This window comes from Miniopterus schreibersii (genome assembly GCF_964146895.1).
Source record: "Miniopterus schreibersii genome assembly, chromosome: 14".
Classification (NCBI taxonomy): Eukaryota; Metazoa; Chordata; class Mammalia; order Chiroptera; family Miniopteridae; genus Miniopterus; species Miniopterus schreibersii.
This window is the reverse complement of record NC_138114.1, coordinates 14,317,445-14,339,992: the sequence shown is the minus strand read 5'-3', so window position 1 is coordinate 14,339,992 and position 22,548 is coordinate 14,317,445. Positions and strand designations below refer to the sequence as shown.

Genomic DNA, 22,548 nt, shown 5'->3' with positions numbered 1-22,548 from the left:
GAGACATCTGGGGGAACAGACATGTTCTTCAGTCCCCGAGGAGCGTGTGCAGGATGCTCTGGAGGTGAAAGGACAGGATAACGACCCTGTGCTGAGCATCCACCTGTCCAGGGCCTGTGTCACGTCCGCCCGAGTCCTGTATGACGAGATCGCTATGTCTTTCTTTTCCAGTCCCGTCGGGGCCTGTCATTTCCAATCCATCTGTGCATTAAGAGGTAGGTCTACTTAGCCAGGCCATCCCCGCTTCCCTTCTCTGTGCTGCCCCGTGGAAGGAACAGTGAGGGGTGCACTCGGCTCCCTCCTCTCACTGGGCTCAGGCCATGTTGCCATGTCCTGTGACGAGAACCCGACAAGCTGGCAGTCCTAACAGAAAGGCCCACGGAAGGAGGGTAAGAGTCAAAGGAGACTTAACAAGCCGATGAGTTTATTCCACTTAATGATCAGTCAATGCCCAAGAGGGTCATCTGTTTTCCTTACGTCATATTTCTCCTCCCATTCAGAAAACAAATGCCTCCTATTTTTTCGGTCTCATGACAGGGAACTCCCTCGCAGTGTTTACCTGTCCTGCTTTTGGGACCGTCAACTATCCTCGCTGGCCCAGCTGGGGGCTGTCTGTGTCTTTCGTGAACTGTCTACCTGGCACATGGTGCATAAATCTGCACGGCCCGAGCTTCTGGATCTTTCTCCAAGTTCCCTAGTCCTGCAAAAGTTGGTGGAACATGAGCTGATTTCAGGAACGCTGCGAGTCCTTGGCACAACTGCGTAGCCTGCTCCCGGTCCGCTTTTCTACAGCGGACCCTGGGTGGCACCAAAGGACCTTGGAGAGGCTGGAGTAGGCTCTGTATTCTCTTCACACCTCTGTAGTTATGTGACGTGTCTCTGGGAGGTCACCACTGACCGTTCCAAACACAGGTTAGAGCACTGCCTTCTTAAAAACCTGCGAGGGTTCCCCAGCGCCCACGACAGGAGAGATCTTCCTGAACGAGCGCCAGGCTACTCTCACAGGACCCCCTGTTCCAGCCACACTGAGCCACTTCCTACAGCCTGAGCACTTTCCAACTCTTTCCTCCACTGGGCCGAAGAGTGAAGGAGTTAATAATATGGGCTTGGAAGCTAGACTACCTGAGTTCAAATCTTCCTAATTAGCTAAGACTTACTAGATTTACTAGACTTTGCAGCTATGACTCAGCTTCTCCATCTATAAAGTGGGGGGAACAGTAATTCCTCCTCACAGAGTTGCAGTTGGGATTCCGTGAGTTCAGAGGTGTGACACTCTTGGAATGGTGCTCTGCACCCGGTAACCAATGCACAGGGTGGGCGAGATTATCAACAGAGAGTTCTTGCCATCACACAGGGCCCGGTTAAATGGAACCGTCTTCACACAGGCTCAGCCTTCCACACAGAGGTGAGGCCGGCGCTCGCTGTTCTCATGGCCCATGCCAGTAGCTATCCAGACCGCTCCTCCTCTAGTTTGCTGTATGTGCTTGCCTGTCTCCTACGTTAAACTGTAGTGTTTGAAGATGGACATTACTCTAATCCTGGCTCCTTTACAGCCTCAAACATCTTCCACACACCTGAAGGCAGGAGGCTTTCACTAAACACGTGTTAGATGGAAATTAAACTGAGAAAGGGAACAGCGTCAGACGTCTGGAATGCACAGCCTTATGGGTTCCATCTGAGGACAGAGTCTGAGAGCCCAGGCATTGCCTCCACTTCTCTACCCACTCGAGAAGTATTCTCAGCAGCCAAGAAGCATCTGAGAATGCAAGGACCTGAACGTGGCTGCGGAAAGAGCTGCGTGTGGCTGTAACCTGGGTGCTGTCGGGAGTCCATGAGTGTGCTGCAGCTGCAGTCAAAACGGTGCCCAGCGCTCTTTCTTTTTCCCTAGAGACTTGCTAGGGAGTTTGCATTGGGTGTTCAATGGGGCCTGTGAGACAGGCCCCAAAATTAAGAGCCCTTGACTTACTTATTTAGAGACAAAGGCCCTTCCGAAGGGCCTTACAACTGAAGGAAGACACAGCTATCTTACAAGGCACAAACCCACCGGCTAGGAGGACTGCAGGATGGATGCTTGGAGTGTGGAGGAAAGCCAGGAGAGCCTCTGTAAAATGGTCCAGATTAGGAGCCCAGCAAGGAGGGCGAACAGCAGGGCCCTGGGAACCTCGATGGCCTTCTCCTCCTGGGGCTGTGAAGCCAAAGGTCACCTATGATGACAGGAACCCCCCGGCTTGGGGCACGAACACTGGCCATTTGACTCAGTCTGGCTGTAAGAGTTATTTTCTGTCAGCGTGACTCAAAAACATACTGTGCCAGATCCAGACACACAAAATGAGGCCATCCACCTAATGATTGTGCAGAGCCTTAAGTGACACTTAAAAATCAGGGCGAGCCTGGTACCAGAACAAAAGGAGACAGAGACCTATTAGTGCGGGGTCCCAGCAGCAGTGCGCGCCGGCGGATGGCTTGCAGGGAACCCTGACGCAGGAGCCTGTTTTATTTGCAGAAGCCGCAGTGGTAAATTAGAGCCCATCCTTGCCCATCTGGACTCACCCGTTTCTCTTGGAGCTACTGCTATCGCTGCCCATAGACCACTAAAACCTGCCCACTCTCAGAATGATTGATTCTGCTCAAACGGCGAGCCACAAACTCATGTCGAAAAACCCACTTCAAACACGTCATTAGCTTCCTTTATGGGTTTTTCAGGTCATAAGGAATAGGGCCTGGGAGTCCTATCTTCTGTAGAATAGAAAGGGAGTGTTTGGAGAGGTGGGGCGACCTGAAGGAGGCACAAGGTACTGCATGGGCTCCTCTGTTTTCTCTCAATCGACAACAGGGATCTGGCAAAACCAGGCGCTGGCAGCCTCGCCTTCAGTGCTAGATACTCAAACCCAACCAAACCGGTGGGCTTCATTCACGCACTGGGAGTGAGGGGAAACAGAGGGGGGTTAGCTCCCCATCCTTGCTCCCACATCAGAGTCTGGAGAGCACCTGGAACTCAGAAAGTAATGGAGGAGCGCCTGAGACTTTCTGACTAGGCCGGGCACAGCCCATTCCAGCTGAGCTGCGATGGAGAACCTGCGGCAGGTGGGGCAAAGCATCCTGGTGCGAGGAGCCATGGCCACGGCAGTAGCCCAAAGGCACCGACACCTGAAACGTGAGGTCTGTAGCTTGCGAGCTTCAGCTCCCCGCCCGACCCACGTTTAGCAATTCTGATGTACCGTGGACCAGACAGCTCCAGCCCGGGACGGCTGCCTCCCTCGGCCCCTCTCCGACAGGCAATGAAAGCAAGACCCACTTTGAAAATTCCCCCCATCATGCAAACTGACACAGGCATGCTTTTCAAAAACCCACAGCCAATCTGTTGATCATTACTTATTTACAAAGGCCTTCGGGCAGAAAGTCCTGTAAAAACCACACTTGATAGGGTATACACTAGCTGTTTCTGCTTGTGGAAAAAAAGTCCCCTCAAGGCTACCTCAAACCATCACTTTCTATTGCACGTAAAATGTAGCGTGTAACACTAAAGTATTTAATATATATGGTGTAATATATCTACGGGAAAGGCATTTGTGTAGAAGTGTGTTGCCCTGGATTTGGTAATTTGATGTTTTGCTGAAGGCTACGACTTAAAAAAGCTTCCACGTCCTACAGAAGGCCTGTCATCTGGTACCCAAGAGCCAACAGAATAAAGAAGGACCCTTAAGCAGCGAAACTTTGACACAGCTTTGAAGCATATGAAAACAGTGTAACTCCTCAGAATTATTATTACTCGAGATCAAAGGAATAAGCCGTACTTTACATAGCAAACAGGGACAGGGAGTTTGGCTCCAAAGGTTTCAGATTTTTCAGACTTCTCCTTATTTATTTATTTGCATCTCTAAATTTAGGCAAAAGAAAGGGTCTGGGCTTTTCTCAGCTTTACGTGGATAAAACTATTAGCGTTAGATAAGGCGATTTACCTAAAGGTGAGTGGATGGGAAATGAACAGCTCGCCTGACAATTGGCTTCCTAAGAACGAGAAGCTTGCCGGTCGGCGCCTTTTATTGCTCCTCGTAAGCGGTAAACAGGCATGTAAATCAGCGAGACCCAGCGAGACCGCGCAGGGGGAGGCGCAGGGCTGCTTAGGGGACACTTAGCGGGAAGAGGTGGTCACAAAGGAAAACCTCAGCGGCGTGGAGGCCTGCCCGTGTCCGTCCCAGAAAGGTGCCGAGGGCCAGGACAGGTGGGTGCGAGGGACGGGGCGGGGGAATCAGCATCGCTGTATTTCAGTAGTCTAAGGGGGAAGGGCGCCCACGCAAATAAAGGGGAGAAGGTAAGGGCGGAGCACTTGGGGAGAGCCCTGCCCACCTGTCACCACCCTGCCCCTGCCCCAGGCGCTGAGCAGGGGGCTGGGGGAACGAGCCCTGCGACTGGCAGGTGAGTAGAAGGCAAGGAGGGAAGACGAAGGGTGAGGCCAAGAGGAGAAACATGCAGGGCTGCTGAAATTTGGTTTCACTGCTTCCTATAGGAGGCCATAGTCTAGAGAGAAAGGAGGGGAGGGGAGGGGAGGGGAGGGGAGGGGAGGGGAGGGGAGGGGAGGGGAGGGGAGGGGAGGGGAGGGGAGGGGAGGGGAGGGGAGGGGAGGGGAGGGGAGGGGAGGGGAGGGGAGGGGAGGGGAGGGGGAAGGACATGGGAGGGGAGGGGAGGGGAGGGGAGGGGGAAGGGGAGGGGAGGGGGAAGGGGAGGGGAAGGAGAGGGAAAGGGAAGGGGAAGGGGAGGGGAGGGGAGGGGGAAGGGGAGGGGAGGGGAAGGGGAGGGGAGGGGAGGGGAGAGGAGGGGAGGACAGGGGGAAGGACAGGGGAGGGGAAGGGAGGGGGGAAAAGAGGGAGAGGAGAGAGCGAGCACAAGCACTCGCTGTATTTCATAATTAATCTGCTTTTAGCCTGAGCAGAACTGGATTACTTTTGAACTTTGCTTTGGCAAGTCCACAGATTATCAGACTTTTTTATCAGTCAAAATCAATTAACAGAAATTTTATTCCAATGGACAGGATGAAAGGAAGGTAATCTTCAGGTTCATTTTTGATTGTGATGCTACATCTCACATATGGCCCCAAGTACCGACAACAGTCCTCGCAGGGACTGGAGCAGAAAGAGCCTGGCCCCGGGCGAACTAGCCGCAGGCTTCCCTCTGATTGGCCGCCGCGGTCATTAGTGCCACCGCTGTTTAGGAACTACACACAGACAGGACATGGTGACAGCTACGACTTTAAAGCCTATGTATTTTTCAAACAGCTTTTCAAACTGTTTTTCATGACAGAATTTTTTCAGCTCTATCATTAACTGCTGACAAGCTGACAGAATAAATACTCCAGCCTTTAAGAAGCCATCTAAGGATCCCGTCCCCTCCCCCGCCTCCCGCTTGCGGGAGAGGGAGGCCCTGGGCCTGGGCAGGGTGGGCAGAGGGTGAGGGGAGGAGGGAGGGAGCTAGAGGGACCCCCACGGCCTGGGACCCCCGTCCTTACCTCATCAGCTTGGGCGAGGAGCTGGGGGAGTTCCGCATGCCTCCATTCCGCTGCTTTTTTTTTGGTGACAGCGTTGAGGGCTGCTCATCTTCAACTGGAAATACAGGCAGCTCATGAGATTATGAACAGTTTGAGGGCAGACTGTGAAATACAGGCACGATATCAAAGGACACACACTCATGGCTCAGTCACTCACTAGGAATTCACGGCTGTCTTTTAGGACCCAATGACAAAGACCAAATGTGTTAGTCAAAGAAGCCGGCTTAGAGGAGGTGAAAGCATCACCTCTTTACACTCCAGCGTTTGAACATGCACTTGAAACAGACTACAATGCTTGTACACACCCTGCCATGAGAAAGAAAGGAAATCGTGATTCATCCGCATACAAAACAACGTATGTATAGATACGGGGACACGCGGTCGTTATTCTCGAGAGGTAATTTTGGTTACTTTGCTTTGCTGGGTAATCAAATGGGTTTTCCCGTAACCAAAATCAGAAAATAAAGTTGTATTTGAAATAGCAGCACAGCAGCTGTCAGCCTGCTGCGGCTGATCCCTGCGAGGCGGAGGAAGAGAGGCTCGGATTGGAGGCCGGGGCAGCCAGTGTTTCAGTCCCTCAGGGCTGGGAACACTGGTGCGAGCTGGCTCAGGAATCCACAGCCCAACTCAGCGCTTGTCCCTCCACCTCCCCAAAAGGGGGCCGCGCACGGGGGATCTTTTCTTATCAGGACGGGAGGACCGGGCTGCGAGGTTGGAGCCCCGGGCAGGAGAAGAGCACCCGAAGGAAGGAGGAGGTTGCCATTGAATGGTATCTCTGATGATGTGGTGAGGGGCAGGAAGGGAGGGCGGCACATGGGGGTGGAAACCAAAGGCTGTTTCCCAAATGTCTCAGCTACACGGATCGCTAAGCGATGTGAGGCTCACACACAACACAGCACACTCTACGGCCTCTGCCCAGAGACACCCACTAATAAGCTTTGGAGATGTATTAACCTGCGTCATGCTTCTTAAGAGAGTTGCTTGGTAATTAGCAGATGCACACGCAGCCTGTCACCCAAGGGCATCAGCGGAAAAATCCTAGTCCTCCTGTCCCCACCTCCTACACTTAGGCTAAAGCGGCAACGTCAAATGGGAAAAGTGGGAGCCTCGGGTTCTTATAGTGGACTGCAGCACAGACTGCGAGGAAGCACCCCGAAACCTGGGATGCACAGCAGTTACCTTAAAGCTAAGAGGAGAAATAACAGCGGGGATGACATCAAAAGATGCTTGATATATATTAATAGTGTACAAGTCTTGGGTTGGAAAGAAAACATCATCTCAGCTACTGATATTATCCAGAAAGACCCCTATCAGCACATGCATTGTATACGGTACTTCCCTGAAAACCCTGAATGCATTTAGTATGTTATGATACATGTTTCCAAAGGGACTAGAGTAATCCAACTACCTTCTGAACCCGCTTCAAGGTATCACGCTTGGTACTTCCCCTCGCCCCATCCTACTGTCAGTCCAGGGTTGTCTGAATTCTGGCTGACACAGGGAAAGGGAGCAAGACTGCGGTTCAAAGTGAGAGCTGCTCGGGCAGAAATGAAGGTGAGAAAGCACCTGTGAATGCCCGCAGCCCACTAACTCTACTGCCCCCCGCATCCCCCCAGAGGCCCACGCTCCGGCTGCGACCGTATCAGTCACTTAGGGCTCCAGGCAGGAACTGTGTGCCTGGGAAGATACCGCATCTTATCAGAAATGAGTATCCACAGCGAAATCACACCGAGACTAAACAGCACTTAAAAGATTAAAGGAAATAAATACCAGCCACATAAATGGTATTGAAAAAAATCACTTAGAGTTGATATGCATCTCTCGGCGAGCAAACAGGCACTCTGAGCTTGACCTGAATTCACCTTCCTTTCACAGGCTAGGGGGCCTGGCATCCCAGGCAATAATGGGGCAGAAAGGCACTGAAATTGAGATTGAGAGAATGTGTGCATGTGCGTGTGCGTGCGTGTGAGTATACTTTTGCACTTTCCCCATCTTAGAATGGGGTAGAAAGTCTTACATAGACTCCACCTGTAACACAAGGTCCCTCTTTAATGGGACCCACTTGCAATTGTGGTACTGTGTTGAGGGTGCCTGGATTAGCTGAGTAGCGTGCCAGACTAAATAACATGTGTGTGTGGCAGTGGGACTAGTGGGGGTGAAAGTTCTTTTCCTATCACACAAACCTTTTAATGGTTAGAATGAAATATCCAAAAGGATATATTCAGACTATTCAGCTAGTCTGCCATGGCTAACTTTATTCAGTCACCAGCTGTTGCCATGGTTTTGTCTGTATTAGTTTAGACCCGGACAGAAGTCACATTCGCTGGCATTTCTTTTGGATTCTTTGGCTTAACGTTTGTTTTCCCATTTGCACTGGGTCTGCAATAAATAACTCTCCTTGGTTAAGAGACCATTATCCTTGCACTTCGTTGCTGTCTGTTTACCTGCAGTGAGGCTCAGATGGAAGACCTGCAAGTTAATGCCTGTTAGACAGCTCCAGGGAGACACCTCGATCTGGTGCTAAAGTTATGCCTCTTTCTATGCAAGGAAACTATTTAATTTCACTGCAAGTCAGAAAGATCATCCATCATGATCATACTGCATTTAAAGCGGGATCTGTTCTCTTCTCTTCAATGAGACTTGTGTTCAAAGGTTTCCTCCTGCACTCGTGGCCTGGAAATGCAGATCTGTACCCTGAAGAAAAGGGGAAGGTGTCTCCAGCTTAAATATACGAACGCAGTGTAGTGGAGACTATTACAGACGGCTTAGATCCCGCAAGAGAAGCAGCGGTAACTGCTTTCTCATAAGTAGGATATAAACCATATTTAATTATTGTCCTCTATATAGATTCTATCAATTGCTGCATATTTAAAGAAAGCAAATCTAGGAAAACCTTTAGTTGAGCTATAAAATTTAATTTTCATTTCATGGCTGCTGTGACTACATGAGAGGACTAGAAATTGATTTCAAAGGGAGACTTAAATTTACACGCTTTCAGGAAAGACACACGGATCGAAGTAACAGGCCAGCACCTCACGTCGCCGCATAACCACGGGCTCCTGTTTAGCCCGCTTTTTGGCTGATTACGATACACCTCTGTCTCCTGCGATCTCGCTTCACGCTGAGGAAGCCTCGGGAAGATACGATCTGTTACAGGAACCTCGCTTACCAGCTTCTTTCAAACACAAACAAGTTGAGGAATCCAATGTGGAATTTTTATAGGGGCTGAACTCCATCCAGTCTCCAAGTCCTCATAAAATCCAAGGGCTTGTTTGTGCACATCCCTAAGCATCACGCTTAATGTGCTGCTGTAACTTCCCAGCGCTCGCTCCTCTAACAGGCACCGAACCTAACAGTTTTACAGTTTGGGGAAGACTCAGTGCTAGAAAAATGTCAGGCAGGTCTAATGAGGCCTCGGATCCCTTGGTTGGCGCTAGAGTTTAATTTAAAGTTACAATGATGTTTTAACATGTTTGCTTATACTTGACTAAAGAGGATTCATTATTTCGATGACATAACCTCCAGACAATGTTCTGGGAATTGATTTAGGATGTGGTGGTAATTCCAACAGCCTTAATGCAGAACCGAACATCTGTAACAACATTTTACTCGACTTTTCATCGCCATTCTGTTTTCAAGCAAATGCAAGGCACAATCTTCCAGAAACACTGGCCAGAACCCTGGGCTTACTTCAAGATGATCATATAGTTTACTGGATTTTTTTAAAAAAAGAAATCCCTTTCTTTATTAGCCTAGCCAGCTTGCAAACAGCATATCAAGGTTCACCAATGCCTCTTTGTGGGCCCTTTGAGTCAGATGGGCAATGATTTCAACGTTCAGCTTTCCCAAAGAATCCTGTGCCCTTCATATGATGAACCCGTTGCTCAGCTCCAGCCTGGGGCACATTCCTTCTTCCCCGTTTCCTCAACAGGGTTTAGGGGGATGATGCCCTCTGAGACTTAAAGGTGAGTTTGTTGGCTGGAGTTAAGAAATAGTTCAAAGCAAATAAACTCAGAGACGTAATAAAAGGCAAACGACCCATAAACATGAGTTGACTGGCTATCTCCATTACGTTATTAATCACCACATCTGGAGAAACCCACATCTGCACACACTTAGCAGGTCATTAGTAATGTCATATTCACACTGAAATCACTCAGAGTAAGAGGCATGCAAAGTGGCTTGAGCGTAAAAGGCATCTAGCTAACAGGGCTTCCGACCGACGTCTTGAGCAAGCTGCTAGCTGGCGGTACCCTAGTTTTAATTATTATTTATTGTTCTTTATGGTTTTTCCCTTTGCTATTTTGCTGCCCAACATGCTCAATGCATGCTGAAATCCATGGTAGTGCATCTGTCTTCTTCAACTGAGTTCGGCATGTTAAGGGGGAGCGAGGAGGGGTGCAGGGCAGTTGCTAAAAACTGGGACGGGATCCAGGACTCCTTCACCTGGCTTGGTCACAAGCTGTGAATTGTGAGTTGTGTTCTCGCACCCAAATGGGTCTTTGGGAGAGCGTGATCTAGCTGCCACCTTGACTGCCGAACAACGAGAAAAGAAAAGGGGAATTAATGCTTTGTGAAATTTTTCATTGGAAAATTGCAAACCAGTTTTAACATGAAACAGTTTCTGCCTCACAGCTACATTGAGAGGTTATTTTTTCCCTTTTCTTTTACCCCGATGACTTCTGGAAATTCTTTCCGCTGTGTTCTGGTCATCAAAGTCAGAAGGGACATCAGATTAGAAGCTAAGCTTGTTTGTGCAATAATTTCCAGAAACATACCGAGTCCCCTCTCCCTTACAACATACGCAGACGTAGAAAACTTGGTTTAGCATCGTGATGAGACCACTGCCTCCCGAAGCCTGCTGCACCCCACTGAAGGATCATCGTGCTCCAGGTCATCAGCCCCAATGTTAGACTATAGTTTTCATCTCAAACCATGGGCGTGGTCAGCCCCTTGGCTGCAATATTGCTGCCTAACTTGCGTTAAATTCAGTGGGTTTGCCACTCCTAAGAAAGGGGGATGTGTTGTGTATCCTTATATCGTGAGGGACATCAATGAAAAGTGTGCTTTCAGCCTTTCAGGATGGGAATGTGGTTTTATTAAACCTGAGGGTAAAGAAAGGCCAAAACTGCTGTCCTAGGCATTGACCAGTGTGCTTCTTGATTTCTGTGGGCTCATCAAACTTTGTCCCCCCCAAAAATCCTATCAGTCATAGTAATACCTTCAGTTTTTAAAATGTAACTCACAACAGACAAAACTCCCAAGCTGATCAGGCCTCCCTCTAATACAGATGCCTAAGACTTTCACCAGAAAGTCTGGGCTACTTAACTTGAAGGTCTTACAGCGCGGCCGCGAAAGAGCAAGCCCTGCTCTGGTGCCTGTTTTACGGAGGGACATTTCCTGTCCCATAGACATAGACCAGCAGAACCCTGGCTGCCTGTCTCACAAACCAGACTAGTGAGGGTGACGGTGTTTCCTCTGGCAAAGTAGAAAAGTCAGCCGCAACAAGAAACACAAATGCCAGATAAGTAATCCATGCGGTGCGCTTGGTTCTAGAATTCCTGTGAAGGAGCCCTTGACTGCTGTCTCAGGATGAGTCCCCTCGTGGGGACTGTGTGTGACCATCAATGAGGTTGGGCATCTGAGCGCAGCTAGAACAGGGTAAGACAGCCAAGATCTATGCCCAGAGGGTCAGTGGGCAGCTCGATATCTTGAACATGGGGAGTTAAAGTGGGTGATTCCCTAGGAATGAGAGTTTCTGGTCTGACAACCTGAGATAACATGTATCACCAAGAGGTTTGATAAACACTTTGCAGTATTATTGATAAGATCAACCCATAAAGCTGTTTTTGAAAGATTGCGGTGAATATTAACACACAGGTAACGAAAAGAAGAAAGATGCTGCCTCTCAAAAGCAATGCCAACAATAATATCTCCAACGTATAACATATATAACTCCCTACAATTGAGCAATAGCTTTGCCATATACTTGATCGGGCAGGATAATTTTACAACTTCTAGCTGAAAAGTAGGAAATGCATTTATTTGGAAAACCTAGAGGGTATAAGTTAAAGAAAAACAACAACAACCTGCCATGATGTACAATGAGGACCGAAAGCATCTCCAAGTGGCCCGCCTGCCCTGGCGCAGGCACAGGGACAGCCTGCCCTGCCACAGGCTGAGGGGGCAGGGAAGGGCAGGGGGCAGGGAAGGGGAGGCTTGTTGGAGCTCTTTCATTTCTGGCTTTTGTGGAGCTAATGAGGGGATGGGGAGGGAGACTTTAAGGAACAATAGGTTATGTAGAAGTTAATCACAGGGTATATTTCTGGCTTTAGTCACTGCCTAGGAAACCTGAATTGTGTAACTTTTGAGTCCATCAACACAGAGTAATGAAAGAATTCGGCTCCCACATGGGAGAGAGAAAAATAGCATATAAATGTATTGACAGAATCTACACGACCTGCACTGCAACGTTCTCTACAGAAACACTGCAGGCCCAACGAATCTTCTAGAATCAAAAGTAGATTCGATGTACCTGCCATACCCAGGTTCTTCCATCCCATCTCAGACCATAAGCCATTCTATTTGTATCTCGGTAAGAGTCCAACATTCATCAAAGTCCCTGCATCTGGAATCGCAGCTCATATATCTTCACTAAAAGTTGGCCTGCTGTAATAACTTGCCCAATGCTCTGTTCTGCTCAGCAGTTGGTAGAAAATTCCATTTGGAGATCTGGTTGCCTTTGGTTCTCTCTTTTTTTCTTGGAACAGACTGTCTCCATCACCTCATGGGCAAAGAAAAGTCCCACACAAAGATCACTAGGTGCTAGCTTCTCAAAGGTGATACAGATGAATAATGGAAGTCTAAGCAAATACACAACTGAAATGAGAAATGCAAGAATTTCCTTGAATTATTGCTGTGGATCTTGGAGGCTGGGAAGGTAGTAGATGAAAGATAACTGTTACTTTGAATTAAACTGGGGAAAATGTACAGGAGTCCAACAAAAACAGCCTCCTTTCAACTTTCCTTTCCTTCTCTGCCTACTCCCAACACCAACAAGTTGGTAAAGGCTTTGAGGTCAAAAAGTGTGCCAGACTCCTTTACATAGCCCTGGTATGGGCAGTGCATGTTTGCGGGGGTTAGGGCTTCAGAACAGAGATAAAATGTGCCAAGACCCTGGCACAAAAAGCTGCCTTCTTTCTTCTTCTATTTCTCAAGTTCGGGGATTAGTCAACTGTAGTCTTGAACATGTTTCTGTATGACTCTGAGCTAAAAGTGGTTTTTACATTTTTATTTAATTTTTTAAGATTCTGTTTTTAGAGAGAGGAGGGCAGAGGGAGAGAGAGAGAAACATCAATGTGAGAGGAAAACATCGATCAGCTGTGCCTCTTGCATGCCCCCTATCGGGGATCAAGACAGAATCGAAAGCATGTGCCCTGACCAAGGAAAGAACCAGCGACCTTTCTGTGCACAGGACAGTGCTGAGCCACGTCGGCCATGGCAGATTTTACATTTTTCAATGGTTGGAGAGCAAAAAAATCTGAGAAGAAAATATTTTAAAACACATTACAATTATACAAAATTCAAACCAGCGTCTATAAATAAAGTTTTATTGGGACATGGCCAGCCATCTGTTTACTTCTATCTGTTTTCCCTTTACAATGAGAGTCCAGCAGTTACAATAGAGACTGCATGGCCACAGAGCCTAAGATATTTTTTAGTTGGCCCTTGATAGAAAAAGTTTGCTAACCCCTGCTCTCATTTATCTTCTCACATTTTTCTAATTTCCTGTCTTCAAAAAGGACAGTTTTTTCCAATCTTCCGAGACAACTAACCGATAAAAGAAACACACATGGAGCCACTTAAAGTGAACAAATTTGGCAAAGTTGGGAGGGACAGAGGTAGTTTACTGACTGGAATGTCCCTACCACCCAACCTACTATTAGTCCTGCAGGTGCCGTTGCATTTGGGGAAACCAGTCAGGTGAGTTTATTTTTTAACTTTTCCTTTTAAAAAAATATTTTCAATGATTTTGAGAGAGAGAGGAAGGGAGAAGGAGAGAGAAAGAAAAACACCCCTGTGGATTTTTACGCAGAACATCAATCAGCTGCCTCCTCCTGCACACCCCCTACCGGGGAGTGAGCCACACCTGGGCACGTGCCCTGACCAGGAATCAAACCAGCAACCTTCTGGTGCACAGCACGATGCCCGACCAACTGAGCCACACTGACCAGGGCGAGTTTCCCCTTTTCCAGCTCGAGCTAAGTTAGAGTTATCCACCCTGCGTTTTGAGATTCAGGCGAACCACATCTACCACGAGCAATTCCTCGAAGCTGTCAGTGTCGGCTGCAAGTCCACCCTGTGAGAGTCCGGACAAGACAACAGATTAACCATTAGACCAGATATGTTGAAAATATACAGCTTCAACCTTTCCCCAGCTAGCTCAGAGCGATATATAGATGATTATTTCAAGCGTCAGCTGCCGCATAGATTTAAAACCCTGCTAAATAACTCCTGGATTCATCTGCCCCTTGTCAAACTTGCACAGCCTTCCTTGCAGGATACGTGGGGTGGCAGTTTCGCTGCGAATCCAGAGTGATCCAGACGGCTGCTGTCTCTTTGTTAACAGAAAGCCGAACTGATGAGTTTGTAATGCATTTCTTATCAACGGTAGTTTCAGAAAAGAAAATGTGTCCCATCCGTTTGGCTGGAATTTCACAGACTAGATTATGGGCTTAATCAGAACATCTCTGTTATTTTCGTGAGGAAATAGATAATTCTGCATCCATGCCATTAAAATCACTTTATGCCAATGAATTATATATTTATGAATTTATAATTATCTTTGATTTTTTCTCCTCCTGCAGTATACTTAATAAAACCATCAGCTGGAGCTTACAAAGCAATAGTGCTTAATAGATACAAGCATGCTGATATATTTTTTTAAGTGAATGCTGATCTTTCTGAGCTGCGTGTCTAAATTGATCACTGTGAATAAAGGGATTGTAATTTTCAACTCACAATTTAACAAAGACAAAATGGACTGTAATGGAATTTATGGAGCCTGGAGAGGCACTCTTTTCCTAATACGGCTTATTATCAAATAGATTCGGATTTACTGTAGGGCAAATCGGATCCCTCTGAAATGTACCCAGAGAAAATGCCAGTAAGTTCTAGAACACCGTTCCTGGCACCGTGGAGGTGCCCATTATGAATGGCAGCAGGGGCCGGTTTTCTGTTGTGCTGATTGTTATAACCCCTACTGACTTGTGAAATTCAGTACTTAGATGCCAGCATTAAAATTGCTATTTGTCCCCTCTTTATTTAAAATTCTGGCTTTTTATTCATCATGGATTTCTTTTTGCATTTTGATTTTTTTAAAAAATATTGCATTAAACTATCATTTAACTTTATTGCTGAGATTCTTGGCACCCCTTTAAATCTGGTGTCCAAGGTAAATGCCTCACGCTAGTCCTGGCCCTGCCCTGTCCATCTCCCAGGCTGTCCTAGGTGCTGGTTCTGCCATCCCGCCTGTCCCGACAAAGCCCCCGCACCCTGTGCCTGCGTGTGCGCCTACATGCTCCCGCGTTCAGAACTGGGCAAGACCAATACAAAACGAGTGTTATTCTTTTGATCACTTCCTGCTGTTTGCACGAGATCGTTAAGGAAGACCCTTGCCGGAAAGGCCTCCTTATGGATTTACAAATTGTCACACATCCAGAGAAGTGGAGAAAAGACCATGCTGCCTCAGGAGTCTGAGCTTTGCCACCTGCCCGGGGTGAGAAACAGAAAAGAGAGAGAGGAGCGGGTGTCTCCCGGACTTGACTTCACGCTTGCCGTCAGCCGCCTGCTTGCCGCAGCGTGGGTGCGCGTTTCCACTTCGGGGTACGGGTTTTTATTTGCTTATATGTTTTGACTCAGACGCCACCTTTCTTCCCTTTCTGCTTTTCCTCCCCTTAAACAGCTTCAAGTAAACATGATGAGCAGAAAATGTCAATCACGTTTTCATTTCCATTTCCACTTTGTTATTTACATTTTTTAAATTAATGCTTGCCCCAATGATTCTGTTTGAGACCAGCTTAGAATCTAACTGCGTATACGTGAAGTTGTTTTCTAAACATAAGCTGTTATACAGATAAGGACCATTATTGTTATTAATATCATTATTATTATCATCGGCTCACTCACAAACGCCGCGTTTGCCATGGAGCCGGTCGCACCCAAAGCCCCCGAGAATTCTAATACGTACTCCAGATGGCTGCGCCGATACCTCCTCGGGAACGCAGATAAAGGTAAAACGCATGGGTTTTAGTGCGGCCAGGCACACCACATGGCCCGATGAAGAATGTTCTGCCAGAACACTTTAGAAATACTGTACGCTTTTAACCTTGGGAGGTAAGACCAGGCCCCGATTGTGATTTTACACTAAACACAGCATTTAGTATCTTTCTTAAGGGCATAGTCACCTTCTAAAGGTGTTCTTGAACTATAAAATCATGATCTGTATTCCCCTATAATTTATCCTCAGACACATCCCATGCAACATTTTAAAATGCTAGTCCATGGCGGGCTCCTTTCTGCTCAACTCAGAGAGCAAGGTGTGGGAAGCAGGGGCAGGCTGGAAGGGGCTTAGGGGTGCTCTGGCCTCACCCTCTGTGGCTACACTGAGGTGACACTAACATGCAGACCTAACACCAGGGCCTGGGTCTGGTGACTTCTAATCCAGATCCTGTGCTGTCAGAATTCTGCTCACGACAGCTTCTGCTTCTAGGTTCCCGCCGCCTGCCCAGGTCCCTCTCACCCTCATGAGAATTCTGATCTCAGATAAGTTACTCAACTCCACAGTGTCACCAGATCTGCCGTTATCCCCACTGGACAGATGCGGACACCAGGATCTGGAGAGGCTGTGGGGTTCAATGAGATAACCAGAGGCCACACACGGACAGCCTGGGACCGGCGTGGTGTACTCTGCTTGGAGCCACCCCGCTGGGTCACAGGATCCGTGTGTGGGACAATCTTTAAGCGTGAAGATGTCCATAAAAAGATGGATTTCTAACTTCTGCTTGAAAATCTTGCAGAAGACTGGGGCTTCCATTTCAGAAAACTGTCTCCTGGGGCAGGAGCTTAGCAGCTGGTCAAATCCCCTAACACTGTTTCCTGCCCCCCAGCCATATGGTGGGCATCCCTCCTACAGCTCTGGCCCCTGCTCCAGTGACACTCAATGAGATAAAGATTTTAAGATATGGGAGATCCCTCTACAAATGTTAACTCACAATGAGCTGCACGAAGGTAACAGTTAAGGGCAGAGGCCCTGAAGCTACACTGTAGGCTCCAAACCCCGCTATCTGGCAAATTACCTAACTTCAGTTTTCTCACCTATAAAATGGACATAATCAGAGTACTGTCCTCATAGGGCTGTTGTGAAAATGGATTGAAAACATGAAAGGTGCCTATAAGAGTTTCTGGCCAGCTCTTTCTGAATGCTATCTGTCACTATTATCTCGGCTTTGAGAAATCAAAGTAACTGGAGCTCTCCGCCCCCTGGTCCTTGGTGACAGTGCCCGCCTGCTTTCTTCTGGCTTTGCTCCGCTCAAGTGCACTCACTATCTCCACTGCTCCAAACAACTGACCTGGTATCCGACCCCCAGAGCAGGGTGCGCTTCGCCCCGGCACCTCCACCCGCTGCATCTTGCTCGACTGTCACCTTTGTCCCATATTTCATATGGCCCCAATGAACTACTCAGGTCAAAATAATTAGGCTATGCCAAGTGTCATAAAAACAAGAAAAGCCAGAAAATGTTTAAATGGGCCTCAATTGGAGAAGGCTGGGACCATTCAGGGCAGTAACAAATGAAAGTCAGATGGGAACGTGGAGAAACCCCACCGCTGCCTCTAAATTACAGGAAATTCATGCTGCCTGCTTGTGATGGGCTCTTTCCCTTGAATTTCTGGTGGGAGGTCATGGAATTGGGGCACGCACGTGGGAGCTGGGGGGAGAGGCAGGGGAATGATGGGGTAAAGGGGCACTGACTCCTTCACTCTTCCCTCCCACCAGGCCTTCCTTTTATCTACCTACTCTACCTACCGTTCAAGAAATAGGTTAGGCTGCCTCCTCCAGGCAGTCTTCCAAGATGACTATAACAAGGTAGAATCCCTCCTTTCTTGGCACCCTGTCTCATATTGCTCTGTTACCTCTTTATCTTTTGTATTAGAATTTGTTTCCCATTTCATGTGTCCTACTTCCAACTAGACTTGTAAGCTCCTCTCCGTAGTTTACAAATCTCTGATGATCTCATAGTGCTTAGCCCCTGGTAATGTTCCTAATAAGTATCTCCTCGTTGCCAGAGAGGCAGCAGCGTGGCAGAGGGAGAATCATAGCCCAGCGGTGAGGAGCCTGGTTCTAGTCCTGGCTTGGATCAACTGTGTGGTCCTGGCCGGAGAGCTGCCCTCCTGGAGGACTGGCACTCATTATGTATAAGGACCTCTGCAGCTCTGAATCGGTAATGGTTCTGGGCTTAACGCTCTCTTCTGTTACTTGATGGATCTCACAGGAGCCAGCCATGGGCCGAAGGCCTCCTAACTCTCCAGGTACCTGTAATTGTCTAGCACTTCCTACCAGACTCAACCTCCAGAAAGCATACAGAACAGGAAAGCAGGAGTCCTGGTCCAAGGGGAGCATGGTCTAGCTCAAAGGTTCTCGATCCTGCCTTGCAATAAAATGAACTGGAGAACTTCACAGAACACCCATGCTGGAATTCCACCTCAGACCAATTCAACAAACACCTCGAGGGTGGGAGCTGGGCATTGCTTTATCTTTTACTTTTGTCCCAAAAATATTTTAAAAGATACATGGTAAGAGAGAACCACAAGTCCAGCTGTAGAAATGAGATAATGTATACACAGGCTGTGAATAATTATAAAGGCAGTGTTCACTGAAATACATTTCATTTTCAAAATTGAGGTATCAGCTGTTAAAGTACATATACATTTTTTGGAATATCCTGCATATATAACAATTCACAAATGATATGAATTAACAGTTAAAAATGTATTACCTGATAGCATCGGGTGAAGGCTAAATGAACTGCCTTAGTAAGTGCTAGAAGGCCTGGCGTGGTCAGGGAAAAATTGTAAGATTTGAAATAAGAGTTGGATGGATAGAAACATCAGCCTGTTCACCTGCGTATCCCCAGAACCAAACACAGGGCCTGGCGCACTGGGGACACTCAAGCCATGATGCTGAGTCCACTAGGGAAGGGCATGCTAGGTGCAGGGAACAGCCTGAACAAAAGCAAGGAGGTGGGAGCACTAATCTAGGGAACTAGAGGGAATTCAATGCGGCTGGAGCAAGAGGATTTATTTAAGGGTATAGACGCTGGTAAAAGGGGCAGGTAGTGTGAGGCTTTAAACTCCGAACGACAATTGGATAATATTGGGTAACTATCTGAGTCCTCTGAAAGTTTTTTTTCCTCCTATTTAAATATTCAAATTCAAAGAGGGCAGTGGGTGGTTTGCATCTTGGCAAAGTCTATCACACCTCTGCCCCAACTCAGTCTGCTTTCTTTTTGGCCACTTAAGAGTCATAAGGGCCCGAGATAAGACACGCACACAGTGCGTGAAACGAAAAGCGAGGAGGCCCTGGCCACGGTCCAGTTCCGCTGGGGAGTGTATCTGACAGGAAAATAAAGTTATTTAATGCCTTGGAAAGGGGTCCTGTGAAATTCACGAGGCTGCTGCCCCACAGCTCGGCCAGGTAAATCCAAACTTTACTCTGGGATGGTTATTTCCTGTCTTCAACCCCCAGAGTTGATCCCCTCCCCCTATGAAGGGAACTGGAAAGAAAGCCATCAGGGTTTGACTTTAACAAGAAAACTGATTGCAGTCAATAGTTTGAAGAAAAAAACATTTTCAACAAACTAAGGCTTTCAAATGAACTCACTGAGAAGGAAATGCTTCCCCAAGCCTCTCCTCCTTGGTTTCACCTAGTCAGGATTTTCTCCATCAAAAGCATGTACGTGAGTAAAATAAAGATGCTCATTATATTTTCTGGGTCCTTGACCTGCACCCTCTATCCTGTATGCCTATAACATGTTTAAAAATTCAAAAGAGAACATTCCCATTGGATTCTCAAAGTCAATGGTTTCAAATTTTTAAGTTAAGTGTAAAATCCTTGCATTAGAAGTTCTTTATGATCTGATAGGTAGCACTTAATACAGAAAATAAATAAATGAGTCATCTGGGATGCATTTTCACTCTTTCCTTGTCGATTAACCTACTGTCTCCCATATAGGCCCACGTTTCAACCGAACACCCTGTAGAAAAGGAACAGTGTAGGTTTTGTAAAAATAAGACTTAGCAAAAAGGTATAATTGTGTCTTTAAAATATAAAATAAAAAGAATGAAAAAGAGGCTGTGTGAAAAAGAGAGCCAAATTAACAGTAATTTTTTTTTTCTCTCTTTGATGCCCAAACTGATGAGCTGATTAGCCTTTGTGTGGAGATCCTTATTTAAAAGAAAACAATATCCCAGCCGGGCATGGCTCAGTGATTGAGCGTCGACCCAGGATCCAGGCGATCGGAGTTCGATTCCCACTCAGGGCACATGCCCGGGCTGAGGGCTTGATACCCAGTCAGGGGCGTGCAGGAGGCAGCCAATCAATGACTCTCATCATTGATGTTTCTCTCTCTCTCTCTCTCTCTCCTTTCCTCTCTCTGAAATCAATAAAGATATATTAAATAAATAAATAAACAGACAAAAAACCAAAAAAAACCCTGCTCTGATCCTGTTCATCAGAAAGTTAGTTCTGGCCCAGGGAGAAAAGCACCATTCTTCACTTAACTTGGATTCTAAAGAAATTCTTGATGAAAGAGAGTCACATTAAAATTATTTTTATAGAGCACATTAATCCAGTACATAAGCCATCTTTATAAAACTGTCCCTCATCCTGGTGTAGAATGAAGCCTAGGGAATTATCTTGTATAAATAAATATTAGATAAAGATGGGGACTTTCCGTGTAATAATTGGATGGTGGAGCTAATCCAATATTAGGGGTGAGAATCTGGTATTGTGTAGTTACCTTCTAAAAACATAGCAACATTTATTTAGGATTTGTTCCAAAAGGAGCATTAAGGGAAGCAAGTTAGATTTAAAGGATCTTAGCAATTGAGAGGTATTGTCTTAGTGGAGGTGTATCTCCTCGAAAAAAACAAATAAACAAACAAACTCAGTTTTAGACATTAGAGAAATAAAGGACAGAGAATCTGGGAAAGAAAAGGCAGTCAGGGGGGCAGTGATGGTAGTGCCCAGAATACCGCCAGGTAGCGGGTTTCATTTCTAGAAGAGCAGCGCCACCTGCTGGCGATCTGCATTTCAAGCCCCTCAGGTTTGCAAGCCGTCATCTATCTTGCAATCTATGCATAAATACACAGCAGTATTTCTCGGCTGCTGTTATACATAAGAATTTTATTACCAGCCGGCAGATTTCTAACACACTGGTTGCAGTTTAATAATCCTCTATTACCTGAAGTATGGGTTATATAAAAACCTAGAATGTTAATTGTTGACAAACCAATTCTAATATGTAAAGCACTGTAAGTCAACCAGTAAATATCCAAATAAATCAAAAGGGATCGCTCTTTTGCTGCTAACACCGTGTTATTAAATACCACAATTTGATCACTTACATAAAAATAATGTTCATACATTTCAATGTACGAAGAAATCAGGGAAAATGCATTATAATCCTACTAACTGAGAGCTTTTCCTTCATTCACACTTTTGAGAAAAATATTTTTGTGAAGAATATTTTTCCCTTTCTTTAAAAAATGTACCTACACCAAGGTGTCATTTAGGAAATTTTCCCATATAACAAAGCCTGAGTTATAAATAACTAAGATTACATCTATAAAATGTTATATTTTTAAAATGGCAATAGAGAAGTCTCAGAGAATATAAGTCACTGAAAAGGCGAGCAGAGAAACACTGCCTGTCATTTTGCAGAAAAAGATCACACGAACGAGATAGCGAAGAAACACAATAAAAGGAAGAAACGGGAATGTGATAGGTGACTCTGATTATATCTGCAAAGGAAACTGTGAAATAAATTAACACCCAAGCGCCCACGGAAGTCACATTGCAGCCTCACTGCGAGGGATCGTTATGCAACAGAGAAGACCGGCGACTTCCTAAGAACAGAAATAAAGTGCAGGCTGTGAAGTCTGGTGGTGATAACTAATGACCACACTACTTACAACTCTGATTTGATCTCTAAGAGGAAAAAATAAAAAAGTGCTCTACAGGATAGATGTATGCAATAGGGCTTGCATTTTTCACTTGAAACAAATAAACCCCCAATGGGATCAAAGTGCCCCAGTAAATGAAAAATGACAGTTTCTACGTTGCCTTGACTTGATCTCAAGCGAAACCACCATGCTGATAGCATCCCAGAGCTGGGAGGAAGGGCGGGAAAGGGCGAGTGCCGATGCCCACTCAGCTGATGAGAAGCCCACTCGAATTTCAAAAAGTTATTGAGATTTAATCTCGAACAGCGATAAAGATTGCTCATGCAGCCACCTAAAGGGTATTCCTTAAACACACACTCAATTCTGTTATCTCCAATGGCAAACACTGGAAACCCTTTACATTCAGATCTTCCGTGTGTCTAAGTTGGGTGAGGCATGTGTATAAAAAACATCAAACGCTGAGGTGCTTCCTTTGAGCCCAAAGAGTCTCCAGTTGTCTGCCACCAGGAACTGGACTGGACGGGCCTCAAGCATAGAGAGCGTCTCGCCTCCCACTTCGACTGGCCACCACTTGCTGGGGAGAGACAGAGTTGCCAGGAGCAAGTGTGGGCAGGCGGGGAGGGTGGGGGTGAACCTGGTAGAACTTAGGCCTGCCAGGATTCGAGCTGGGGGCTCACCCTGCCTAGACCTAACTCCCGGGGCGTCCCCAGGGCATTAGCCCAGGGAGAGGAGGGCCCTAAAGCTGGCTGGGGAGTGATTAAAGG

General features: G+C 46.8%; 1 protein-coding gene across 7 annotated transcripts in view; it reads right to left on the bottom strand.

Moving 5' to 3' along the window:
* The window catches only part of KCNMA1 (potassium calcium-activated channel subfamily M alpha 1), a 659,358-nt gene that overhangs the window by 73,678 nt on the left and 563,132 nt on the right, over positions 1–22,548 (bottom strand). For 4 of the 7 annotated variants that reach the window (XM_081158532.1, XM_081158535.1, XM_081158534.1 and 1 more), the window contains exons 19-20: positions 9,989–10,075; positions 5,504–5,597 (exon numbers count right to left, since the gene is read on the bottom strand). In XM_081158532.1, the coding sequence (XP_081014658.1) occupies positions 5,504–5,597; positions 9,989–10,075 (181 nt within the window). The remainder of the gene's footprint in view (positions 1–5,503; positions 5,598–9,988; positions 10,076–22,548) is intronic. The other 3 variants (XM_081158536.1, XM_081158541.1, XM_081158533.1) reach the window with 1 other exon arrangement.